General features: G+C 38.5%; 1 protein-coding gene and 1 long non-coding RNA gene across 5 annotated transcripts; both read left to right on the top strand.

Moving 5' to 3' along the window:
* The first annotated feature begins 508 nt into the window (after window positions 1–508).
* On the top strand, window positions 509–3,059 carry LOC141647485 (uncharacterized). The gene is made up of 3 exons (XR_012545748.1): window positions 509–1,673; window positions 1,879–1,941; window positions 2,620–3,059. It is a non-coding gene; the product is annotated as an uncharacterized LOC141647485 (long non-coding RNA).
* A 24-nt stretch (window positions 3,060–3,083) lies between these two features.
* LOC141647484 (uncharacterized) lies at window positions 3,084–11,241 on the top strand. Of its 4 annotated transcripts, none has more exons than XR_012545746.1 (3): window positions 8,808–9,043; window positions 10,178–10,240; window positions 10,919–11,241. XR_012545746.1 is itself a non-coding variant. In XM_074455693.1 (2 exons), the coding sequence occupies exon 1, from the start codon at window positions 3,305–3,307 to the stop codon at window positions 6,200–6,202; it is 2,898 nt and encodes a 965-aa protein (XP_074311794.1). In that variant the 5' UTR covers window positions 3,084–3,304; the 3' UTR covers window positions 6,203–8,000; window positions 10,919–11,148. The 4 variants fall into 4 exon arrangements, 1 of the variants encoding a protein (XP_074311794.1); XR_012545747.1 differs by having other exon boundaries at window positions 8,808–9,047; XR_012545745.1 differs by lacking the exon at window positions 8,808–9,043 and adding an exon at window positions 9,871–9,972.
* The last annotated feature ends 588 nt before the right edge of the window (window positions 11,242–11,829 follow it).

The raw sequence follows: 11,829 nt of genomic DNA, 5'->3' as shown, positions 1-11,829 counted from the left end.
AACTGGTATTCATCAATCTAAACTGACAACGACCCGGCTGGGTCATAGTTAAAAGAGCTCATGAACTCCAAGGTAAGAAAAGGGTAAGTATGCTTCCTCAGCCTATACAAACCCGTAAAACCCAAGGTCTCGAATATGTGACGGACATCCGTCTCTATCTCTAACTCCTCTAATACACTGGTGTCTATACACTTTGTAGGTCTCAATTTGCGTTTTTGTAAGGCTACAAAACGCACCCTTTGCTTAAAGTCAACAAAAACGACTGTAGGGTATTCGGGGACTGCGGGTACCACCGGCCCACTTCCTTCCCCTAACTCAAGTGGGTTACCCCTCCCTCGTTTGCTTTGGCGTAGTCCAAGGTGTAACACCCCGTTATTTTCCAAATTATATTTACGAGTTACTCTCTCATTTATTTTATTAATACTGGCTTTTAATTAAAAGTTATTAAAATCATCACTTTGGAAATAATTTTTATTTACACGTTTTTAATTATTTCAAAAAAAAAAAAAAAAAAAAGAATTTTACCAAAACTGATTTGGCTTTGACCCGGCTTCCTATTACCCTTATACCACCCTATTCTTTTGTTTCCCTAATTCACATCCACACCTAATTGTCGTCTCTCCTGCCTCTCTACTGCCTGCTATTCTGATCCTTGCTGCACGCTATCACCCTCCGAACGATTGCCGAATTCCGACCACGAATTCTCGTCATCCTTCTCTTTCCCCTTTTCTTATCATATAAATAGTAAGTATCTCACCTAATCTTTTTGCTTATGTTATAAATCCAATTCAAGCAAGTGTAGATGATAAATGCTTTTGACAGCCTCTCTGTAGTACACCTATAGTACATGTATATACTATTTCATAAGTTATTTGTATAGGGGATGAGGGAAGGGTAGAGTACTCAAAGGGTGAAGGTAATTTATGGATTGTGGTTTACTTTGTGGTCGGCTTTACAAATTCACAAAAAAGTAAGAAGGTAGTGATAGTTTAGTGAGTGTATGTGGGCATTCGGGTAAAGCATGTAGGCAAGGTATACCATTGAAAACGATGTTCTGTTGAGTGGATTACTTTGGAAACAATTGTTTGGCAGTTGTTTGATCAATGCACTTTGGTTAATTTGGGTTTTCAAACATCTGGGAGTCATTATTGTTAAAGTTGTAAACAATCATTTATGTTGATTTATGGGATCAGTTTGGTCATTCACCGTGGGATATTAGCTTTATGACCTAAGTACGAGAACTGAATTATAAGTGGGGTTGTAGTTAAACTGGATTGAGTCTTTGCTTTTGGTATAGTACCCCATTTGTCGTTTGTGTTTTCTAGCCGACTGATGGGTTAGTTTAGAAGTTTACCCTTACAGGTATTGAGCAGTTTCATAAGAGGGCATTTGGTAGTATGTATGGCTATGGAATGGGTTATTGTGTTGTGTGTTGGAAGTGTAGTCGAGTTGCAGGTTTGGATTGGATTGGATTGACTATCAGTATGCTCATTGCTTTGAGTAGCTAAATTGGGTCGATTTAGAGTTGGTACTGGCAGGACGTAGGGAAGGGAAAAATTGGGTCACTGAACTTTAGATTAAAGAATATAATGGTGTGGACAGGCTAATAAGTGATTGCTGCCTTTGAGCCTTAGTTGAATCAGGCATGTTGAAACAAAGAGGAAGTTGATAAGGTTGGTTGTGACCACTGATCTTAAGGGCTTAACATACTAGCTCTGTCAGTATGTATAGTGAGACAGTTGTGGTGTATTTTTGTGTTTTAGCTGTTGGTCCCGGGTCAATAGTTGAGCGTTTTAATGTAATAGCGAGTCGTATGATAAGTTGGAGTTACTTTCATACTAAGCAGCGTAGTAATTGGGTAACTTGTATTGCTTGTAGCTTGCGGATTTGAAGAGAAAGAATTTTTATATTAAGCTTAGCTTGGATTGACTGTCTCGAGAGGTAAGGACTTTTACCCTTTTTAAAATTAAGAGCATGTTCGGTTGACATTTAAACTGTTTTTTTTACATACTTTTGGTAACGATAAATTTCTATTAGCTTTGTGAATTTTTGAGAATTGATTTAAGTGACCGTGGGTCACCGGTTGGAATTTTTGGTGCAAGCCGTCTTTTGGAATTTTGTAACAGACTCTGGGAGATCTGTTGGTCTAGCAGGTTTTAAGGTGCGTCTGAGACGTCCCTGGGATTTCGTCCCGAAACTAAACTCTTGGCCCGAGTTTCATTGGGTGGGGTTTGATCGGCCCCACTTGCTAGGGGGTTAGACTTTCTCCTTTGGCAGCCTCATCCTACTGACTGCCCAAATGTGAGAGATGCGCATTCTTATAAGTCTGACCAAGCACAGGTGATACCTCTAGACCGTGTCAAGGGTAGGACCTTGGCACACATGTGGTGAAAGTTATGGACTTTTAACGATTTAATAATTGGTTTTGGATTTACGATAATGTTGGTTTTGGAATATAATTCTCTCTTACTGTTTTTGGAGCTTGTAAAGTTTATAATGTTGTTCTATTGTGAATTTATCATTTCTTCTTATTTTCTCAAAACTCAGCTTTTGCTGACGTCCTTATGTTTTGGGTTGTTCCCCCACTGGAACCTGTACCTATTTATGTTTTGGGTACAGTTGATAGGTACAATTGAGATGCTTGAGATGCTGCATGGGTGCATACTGGATCCGGGGATTTGTACGAGCGTGGAAGGATTTGAATAGAGACTCCGTTTTAATCTATTTATAATTTTATAATATTGTTGGATTTGAATTGTATTTATTGTTTTAGATTTTGTAAGACTTAAGTCTTCCGCTGCAACGTTTTGATTATTTGATTAAGTTTTTGAGACACGTACCTTTTTTTTAGATTGACTCTGTATTTACCTTGCACTTAGCATTTTCAGCTAGGTGTGGAGTGACAGCCGTGAATTTTCCATCTTTAGTTTATCGTTTTGGTCGTGAAAATTTAGGGCTGTTACAGTTGGTATCAGAGCAAAGGTTTTACGAAAAGAAAATAAGTTTTACAGAATTTAAAACAATTTTATTTAAAAAAAAAAAAAAAAAAAAACCCTTTTCGTATTTTTTTTTTTTTTAAAAAAAAAAGAGTGTGGGGTAGAATGGGTGCATTGCATATGAATATTTATTTGTTACATCTAATTTTGCCTTAGAGCCGTTTTAGTAGTCATTGCTAATTTATTTCGAGCCTTTTGGATAGCTAATAAACTTGTCACACTTGATAATTTAGAGGAGATGGGTTTACTTTGATATGGTTTTGGTTACTAATCGAGCTTACAAAATAATGTTCTTTATATAGTTGACAATGCCTCCTCGAAGAGAACCTGAGAACAATGTTGATATGGCTGCCTTAATGGCACAAATGGTAGCCCAAAATGGTGCTATTCTTCAAGCCGTGCAACAAATGACAGCAGTTAGTAGGAGTATAAGTGCAAGGGTAGAAAGCATGAATGAAAGGGCTGAGGATGAACAGGATGGTGCACCTACTGTAACCGCTATGTTTGAGGCGGTGCAAAAGAAAAGACCACCATCTTTTACAGGAAAAGGGGACCCAAATGAGCTAGATAACTGGATTAGAGAGATGGAGAAAATTTTCTTGGCTGTGGGGTGTCCCGTGGAGTTTCAGGCTAGAATAGCCGTATATTATTTGAAGGAAGATGCCGATATTTGGTGGGAAACAATAAAGGAAGATTTTATGAAACCCGTTAGGAGGAGGAATCCTGAAGGGGTACTTGCGCTTTATGAGAAGGATTGGGATGACCTTAAGGAGATGCTTGAGTATGAGTATTTTCCCGATCATGTAAAAAGTCAAAAACTTGCTGATTTTGGGGATCTAAAGCAAACTGATGATATGTCTGTGAAGGAATTTTATACTAAATTTGTGGAACTTAGTCGCTTTGCTAAGGAGTTGGTGCCTACGGAGCGTACTAAAGCAGCCAGATTTGAGGATAAGTTGAACTGGAAGATTAAGGGTAGGTTCGCTGGTGAAACCTTTACTACATTGAAAGAAGTTTATGCTAGGGCTGTTAATATTGAGAGGAGCAATAAAAAAATGGAGGCTGAAATGGGAAGTGTAGGTACCAAAAGGAAGGAGTTTCAGGGGAGTCAATCTGACACCCCAACTAAAAGAGGTAACTTTAGTCACAATAGTAACTTTCGTAACAAGTCACGATCTTTTGGAGGGGCTGAAAATAAGGAAACATCGAGTAAGTGGCAGAGTAAGGGTCAGGTAATGAGTCGGGACTCTACCCGACATTATTACTGTAAAGCGTGCAATGGTGACCACCTAGGGGTAGATTGTGAAGGAAAAGTGGTGTCATGCTACTGGTGTGGAAATCCGGGACATCGGGAGTTTGAATGCAGAAACAAAAAGGCTGGTAAACCGCGTGTAGCGCAATCTGCTAGTGCAAGTGTAACCCAGAGTAATCGATTCCAGGGTCAAGCAAAGAGAAACAACTACAACAACCACAACCATGCTGGTTCCGCGTCTGTTAACAATTTTAAGAACCCGCCTACGACTCAAGCTAATTCATCGGCTAGTAAACCTGCAGGACAAGTGAATGTGGCTCAAGGCCAGAAGAAACCCACTGGAAAGCTCTATGTCATGAATAAAGAAGAAGCTGAAAACGCAGACATTGTTTCGGGTAACTTTTCCGTGAACTCTGTTTTAGCTCATGTCCTATTTGATTGTGGTGCATCTCATTCCTTTATTTCAACTAAGTTTGTGGAAAAACTCAAATTACAGCCTAGCGAGATCGTAAATTATGATTTTGTTATGCCATCTGGAGACTTAGTAAACTGTGAAAGAGTGTATAAAGGTGTATCTGTGGTCATTGGTAATCATGATTTTAAGGCAGACCTAATAGAATTTCCACTACCTTATTTTGATGTAATCTTGGGGATGAACTGGTTGGGGACTCACAGAGCTAGTATTGATTGTTGGCAAGGCAAAGTTTCCTTGAGAGGGCCTAAAAATGTGAGAGTATCTTATAAAGGTCGTGTTAAGGGTCCTAGGGTGAAGCTTATATCTACGATGAAATTGAAGAAGCATATATCTAGGGGAGCTGAACTAATATTGTGTCATATAAGAGACTTGAGGGTCGAATATCCTGACTTGAGTGATGTACATGTGGTAAGGGAGTTTGTTGATGTTTTTCCTGAGGACATACCCGGAATGCCCCCAGATAGGGAAGTTGAATTTAAGATAGATTTGGTGCCAGGAACGGGTCCAATTGCTAAATCACCATATAGAATGGCGCCTTTGGAAATGAAAGAACTTAAGAAGCAATTAGATGAGCTAATGGAAAAAGGGTATATTAGGCCTAGTGTTTCGCCTTGGGGTGCTCCTGTGTTATTTGTGAAAAAGAAAGATGGAACCTTAAGGTTATGCATTGACTATCGGGAATTGAATCAAGTGACCATTAAGAATAGGTATCCCTTACCTAGGATCGATGATTTGTTTGATCAATTGAAAGGCGCCTCTGTTTTCTCTAAAATAGACCTGCGATCTGGGTACCATCAATTGAAGATAGCGCCTGGAGATGTGCCTAAGACTGCGTTTTCCACTAGATATGGGCACTATGAGTTTACTGTGATGCCCTTTGGGTTAACCAATGCCCCTGCTGTCTTTATGGATTTGATGAATAGAACTTTTAGGCCTTACCTTGATAAATTTGTTGTGGTATTCATTGACGATATTTTGATTTACTCCAAGAATGAGGAGGAGCATGAGGAGCATTTACGCGTTATTTTGGGCATCTTAAGGGAAAAACAACTATATGCAAAATTCTCTAAGTGTGAGTTCTGGCTAGATCAAGTAGCTTTTCTGGGTCATATCGTATCAAAGGATGGAGTTTCGGTTGATCCTGCAAAAATTAAGGCTGTGAAGGAGTGGCCTAGACCAAAATCCGTGACCGAAATTCGTAGCTTTTTGGGCTTAGCTGGTTATTATAGGAGATTTGTGAAAGACTTTTCTAAAATAGCTAGACCTATGAATACACTCATGAAAAAAGCAACAAAGTTCCAATGGGATGATAAGTGTGAGGAAGCCTTCCAGATTCTTAAGGAAAAGTTAACTACTGCTCCAGTGCTAGCTTTACCAGATGGTAATGAGGAATATGAAGTGTATACAGATGCCTCTAAAAATGGGTTAGGTTGTGTACTTATGCAGAACAGAAGAGTAATCGCTTATGCTTCTAGGTAGTTGAAACCTTACGAGGAAAATTATCCTACTCATGATTTGGAGTTGGCTGCTGTAGTCTTTGCGTTGAAAATTTGGAGACATTATTTATTTGGTGTACCCTTTAAGGTTTTCTCTGACCATAAAAGTTTAAAATATATCTTCACACAAAAGGAGCTCAATATGAGACAAAGGAGGTGGCTAGAGTTGATTAAAGACTATGAGATTGAAATTCAGTACCATGAAGGGAAAGCCAATGTGGTGGCTGATGCCTTAAGTAGAAAGTCCCTTCATACGATACAGTTAGTAATGCATCGTGATAAGCTCCGGGGAGAGTTCCTGAACTTTGCGATCCAAATGGCAAAGCCAGGGGCTCCGTCTAATGTAATGTCTGTTGAGAATGATCTGATAAGTGATGTTAGAGATTTGCAGGGTAGGGATAAATTTTTGCAGGACAAGCTTGTGAATGAACCTGCGTTATTCAAGCGCGACGAGAGTGGATTTATTAAATTTCAGGATAGGTTATGTGTACCTAACGATAAGGAGATCAAAGAAAGGATCATGACGGAGGCGCATGCGACGCCGTATTCTGTTCACCCGGGGGGTGATAAGATGTATGAGGATTTGAAACTAGCATTTTGGTGGTCTGGGATGAAAAAGCAAATTGCAGATTTCGTGGCCCGTTGTTTGATATGCCAGAAAGTGAAGAGTGAACATAAGCGACCTCAAGGGAAGCTAAAACCTTTAGAAGTACCTGAGTGGAAATGGAGTTCGATCTCTATGGACTTTATAGCTGGTTTACCAAGGTCACAGAAAGGTAATAACATGATTTGGGTAATTATTGACAGGCTAACTAAGAGTGCTCACTTTATACCGATGAAGGATACGTGGAAAAAGAAGCAACTTGCTGATGCTTATATACATCATGTGCTACGACTCCATGGTGTCCCAAATGACATTGTATCAGATAGAGATGCTAGGTTTGTTTCTATATTTTGGGAAAAATTACAGAAATCTTTGGGTACCAAGCTCAAGATGAGCACTGCTTTTCATCCTGCTACTGATGGTCAAACTGAGAGGACAAACCAGATACTTGAGGATATGTTACGAGCATGTGTTTTGCAGTTTCAAGGAGGTTGGGAAGATAAATTGGATCTTATTGAATTTTCATATAATAACAGCTACCAGGCTACAATTCAGATGGCACCATTTGAGGCGCTTTATGGGCGCAAATGCAGGAGTCCTATTTGTTGGAATGATATAAGTGAGTCTGTAGTTTTGGGGCCCGAAATGATTACTGAAATGGTTGAGCAAGTTAAGATTATTCGGGATAGAATGAAAGCCGCCCAAGATCGACAAAAGAGTTATGCGGATAAAACTCGCAGACATGTGGAATTTGAGGTTGGTGACAAAGTTCTTTTGCGCGTCTCGCCGACTAAGGGAGTAATGAGATTTGGCAAGAAGGGCAAATTGAGCCCAAAGTTCATTGGACCTTATGAGATTTTGGAGCGTATTGGTGAGGTAGCTTACCGACTTGACTTACCAGCTGACTTAGAAAGAGTTCATAATGTGTTTCACGTTTCTCAACTTAGAAAATATATTAGTGACCCTTCTCATGTTTTGGATCCGGAGACTATCGAGCTTGATGAAACAATGACTTATGAAGAGACTCCGGTAAAAATTTTGGATACTAAGGTGCGTAAAACTCGTAGAGGCGAGACTCACATGGTCAAAGTTCTATGGAATAATAATAATGTGGAGGAGGCTACCTGGGAGGTGGAATCTGCTATGAGAGACAAGTACCCTAACCTTTTTACCTAAGGTAATTTTACGCTTCGTGGACGAAGCTTTGTTTTAAGAGGGTTGAGATTTGCACGCTTACTTTTCTTTTATAATCTTCATACACGTGTGTTTTTGTTTAAGTTTAGCTATAAAGTTAATGTACTCTCCATCTTTGTTTTCGCTTAGTTATTCTTATGTGAATTACTAATCATTGCTTATGATTATGCATATATTTGGTATTAGTTCTGCACATTGCACAATATTGACTGGTAGTTCTCATTGACATTGGTTATACTTAGTGTATGTATCGTTGTGGTATTTGGTCTCTGGTCTGCTTGTGCACTTTGAGCACGTCTTGAAATTATTATTTTTGTGGTCAGAGGCTTGTGGGATTACTACTTTTTATTTATTTTTTTGGAGCCTATGAAATATAGGATTTTGAAAAAAAAAAATGTGTTTTCTTTTCATCCGACATGCTCTTAGCTATCTTAGCGGTCCTTTTACCTGAGTCGTGAAAACAAGGAGAAACTTGTGGCATAGTGTATTTGATAGTATCTTGTGGAAATAGGACTTGGTAGAAATGTGGGATATTGTTAAGTTATATACCGAACTTTGAATGCGTAAGATAAAAGTATTTGGGGGCTGTTCTTGCGAAAGAGTTTAAGCTTCGGGGACGAAGCTTTGTTTTAAGAAGGGAAGTCTGTAACACCCCGTTATTTTCCAAATTATATTTACGAGTTAATCTCTCATTTATTTTATTAATACTGGCTTTTAATTAAAAGTTATTAAAATCATCACTTTGGAAATAATTTTTATTTACACGTTTTTAATTATTTCAAAAAAAAAAAAAAAAAAGAATTTTACCAAAACTGATTTGGCTTTGACCCGGCTTCCTATTACCCTTATACCACCCTATTCTTTTGTTTCCCTAATTCACATCCACACCTAATTGTCGTCTCTCCTGCCTCTCTACTGCCTGCTATTCTGATCCTTGCTGCACGCTATCACCCTCCGAACGATTGCCGAATTCCGACCACGAATTCTCGTCATCCTTCTCTTTCCCCTTTTCTTATCATATAAATAGTAAGTATCTCACCTAATCTTTTTGCTTATGTTATAAATCCAATTCAAGCAAGTGTAGATGATAAATGCTTTTGACAGCCTCTCTGTAGTACACCTATAGTACATGTATATACTATTTCATAAGTTATTTGTATAGGGGATGAGGGAAGGGTAGAGTACTCAAAGGGTGAAGGTAATTTATAGATTGTGGTTTACTTTGTGGTCGGCTTTACAAATTCACAAAAAAGTAAGAAGGTAGTGATAGTTTAGTGAGTGTATGTGGGCATTCGGGTAAAGCATGTAGGCAAGGTATACCATTGAAAACGATGTTCTGTTGAGTGGATTACTTTGGAAACAATTGTTTGGCAGTTGTTTGATCAATGCACTTTGGTTAATTTGGGTTTTCAAACATCTGGGAGTCATTATTGTTAAAGTTGTAAACAATCATTTATGTTGATTTATGGGATCAGTTTGGTCATTCACCGTGGGATATTAGCTTTATGACCTAAGTACGAGAACTGAATTATAAGTGGGGTTGTAGTTAAACTGGATTGAGTCTTTGCTTTTGGTATAGTACCCCATTTGTCGTTTGTGTTTTCTAGCCGATCGATGGGTTAGTTTAGAAGTTTACCCTTACAGGTATTGAGCAGTTTCATAAGAGGGCATTTGGTAGTATGTATGGCTATGGAATGGGTTATTGTGTTGTGTGTTGGAAGTGTAGTCGAGTTGCAGGTTTGGATTGGATTGGATTGACTATCAGTATGCTCATTGCTTTGAGTAGCTAAATTGGGTCGATTTAGAGTTGGTACTGGCAGGACGTAGGGAAGGGAAAAATTGGGTCACTGAACGTTAGATTAAAGAATATAATGGTGTGGACAGGCTAATAAGTGATTGCTGCCTTTGAGCCTTAGTTGAATCAGGCATGTTGAAACAAAGAGGAAGTTGATAAGGTTGGTTGTGACCACTGATCTTAAGGGCTTAACATACTAGCTCTGTCAGTATGTATAGTGAGACAGTTGTGGTGTATTTTTGTGTTTTAGCTGTTGGTCCCGGGTCAATAGTTGAGCGTTTTAATGTAATAGCGAGTCGTATGATAAGTTGGAGTTACTTTCATACTAAGCAGCGTAGTAATTGGGTAACTTGTATTGCTTGTAGCTTGCGGATTTGAAGAGAAAGAATTTTTATATTAAGCTTAGCTTGGATTGACTGTCTCGAGAGGTAAGGACTTTTACCCTTTTTAAAATTAAGAGCATGTTCGGTTGACATTTAAACTGTTTTTTTTACATACTTTTGGTAACGATAAATTTCTATTAGCTTTGTGAATTTTTGAGAATTGATTTAAGTGACCGTGGGTCACCGGTTGGAATTTTTGGTGCAAGCCGTCTTTTGGAATTTTGTAACAGACTCTGGGAGATCTGTTGGTCTAGCAGGTTTTAAGGTGCGTCTGAGACGTCCCTGGGATTTCGTCCCGAAACTAAACTCTTGGCCCGAGTTTCATTGGGTGGGGTTTGATCGGCCCCACTTGCTAGGGGGTTAGACTTTCTCCTTTGGCAGCCTCATCCTACTGACTGCCCAAATGTGAGAGATGCGCATTCTTATAAGTCTGACCAAGCACAGGTGATACCTCTAGACCGTGTCAAGGGTAGGACCTTGGCAGAGAGGTGGTGAAAGTTATGGACTTTTAACGATTTAATAATTGGTTTTGGATTTACGATAATGTTGGTTTTGGAATATAATTCTCTCTTACTGTTTTTGGAGCTTGTAAAGTTTATAATGTTGTTCTATTGTGAATTTATCATTTCTTCTTATTTTCTCAAAACTCAGCTTTTGCTGACGTCCTTATGTTTTGGGTTGTTCCCCCACTGGAACCTGTACCTATTTATGTTTTGGGTACAGTTGATAGGTACAATTGAGATGCTTGAGATGCTGCATGGGTGCATACTGGATCCGGGGATTTGTACGAGCGTGGAAGGATTTGAATAGAGACTCCGTTTTAATCTATTTATAATTTTATAATATTGTTGGATTTGAATTGTATTTATTGTTTTAGATTTTGTAAGACTTAAGTCTTCCGCTGCAACGTTTTGATTATTTGATTAAGTTTTTGAGACACATACCTTTTTTTTAGATTGACTCTGTATTTACCTTGCACTTAGCATTTTCAGCTAGGTGTGGAGTGACAGCCGTGAATTTTCCATCTTTAGTTTATCGTTTTGGTCGTGAAAATTTAGGGCTGTTACACAAGGTTCAGTCTCGGCATCTGCTTAAGGCATATGGTCAAACAATTTGTATAAAACATGTAGGCATATATTCATACGATTTGAGTTCTATATACTTAGCAAGTTCACTAACTCATCAACTAGTTCCATATTTGACGCACATAAATCATGCCATTAAACTTAGGTGCTCAGCTAGGTACACACATTTCATCAATAGTTCCCTCAATTTTAACATATAGTCTCAGTTTGTAGCCACTTATAAACCGCAATTATGAAAATTTGGCATGTGAGCACATATTCTCAGCAATTCGAATATCCTAGCATGCTTCTAAAGGTCGTTCCATTTACATTGCTAATTTCATGTTACTACTTCAAGAGAAAGAATAATTTATGGCATATCATCATCACTTTCATGTTATGTTCAACAACTCAACTAAAATTTGCAGACGGTCTTTACAGCTGTGAAAATTTGGGCATATATTCATCACTCATCGATTCTATTAGCATAATGAAGTTCAACTCATGCTTACATGTCAATTACAACCTCAATTCTTCAATTATAAATCACGAATTTCCACTTAAGGCACT

This window comes from Silene latifolia, chromosome 3, assembly GCF_048544455.1.
Source record: "Silene latifolia isolate original U9 population chromosome 3, ASM4854445v1, whole genome shotgun sequence".
NCBI classification, from domain to species: domain Eukaryota; kingdom Viridiplantae; phylum Streptophyta; class Magnoliopsida; order Caryophyllales; family Caryophyllaceae; genus Silene; species Silene latifolia.
Note: the sequence above shows the minus strand (reverse complement) of the source record. Positions and strands in the feature narration are given on the sequence as shown.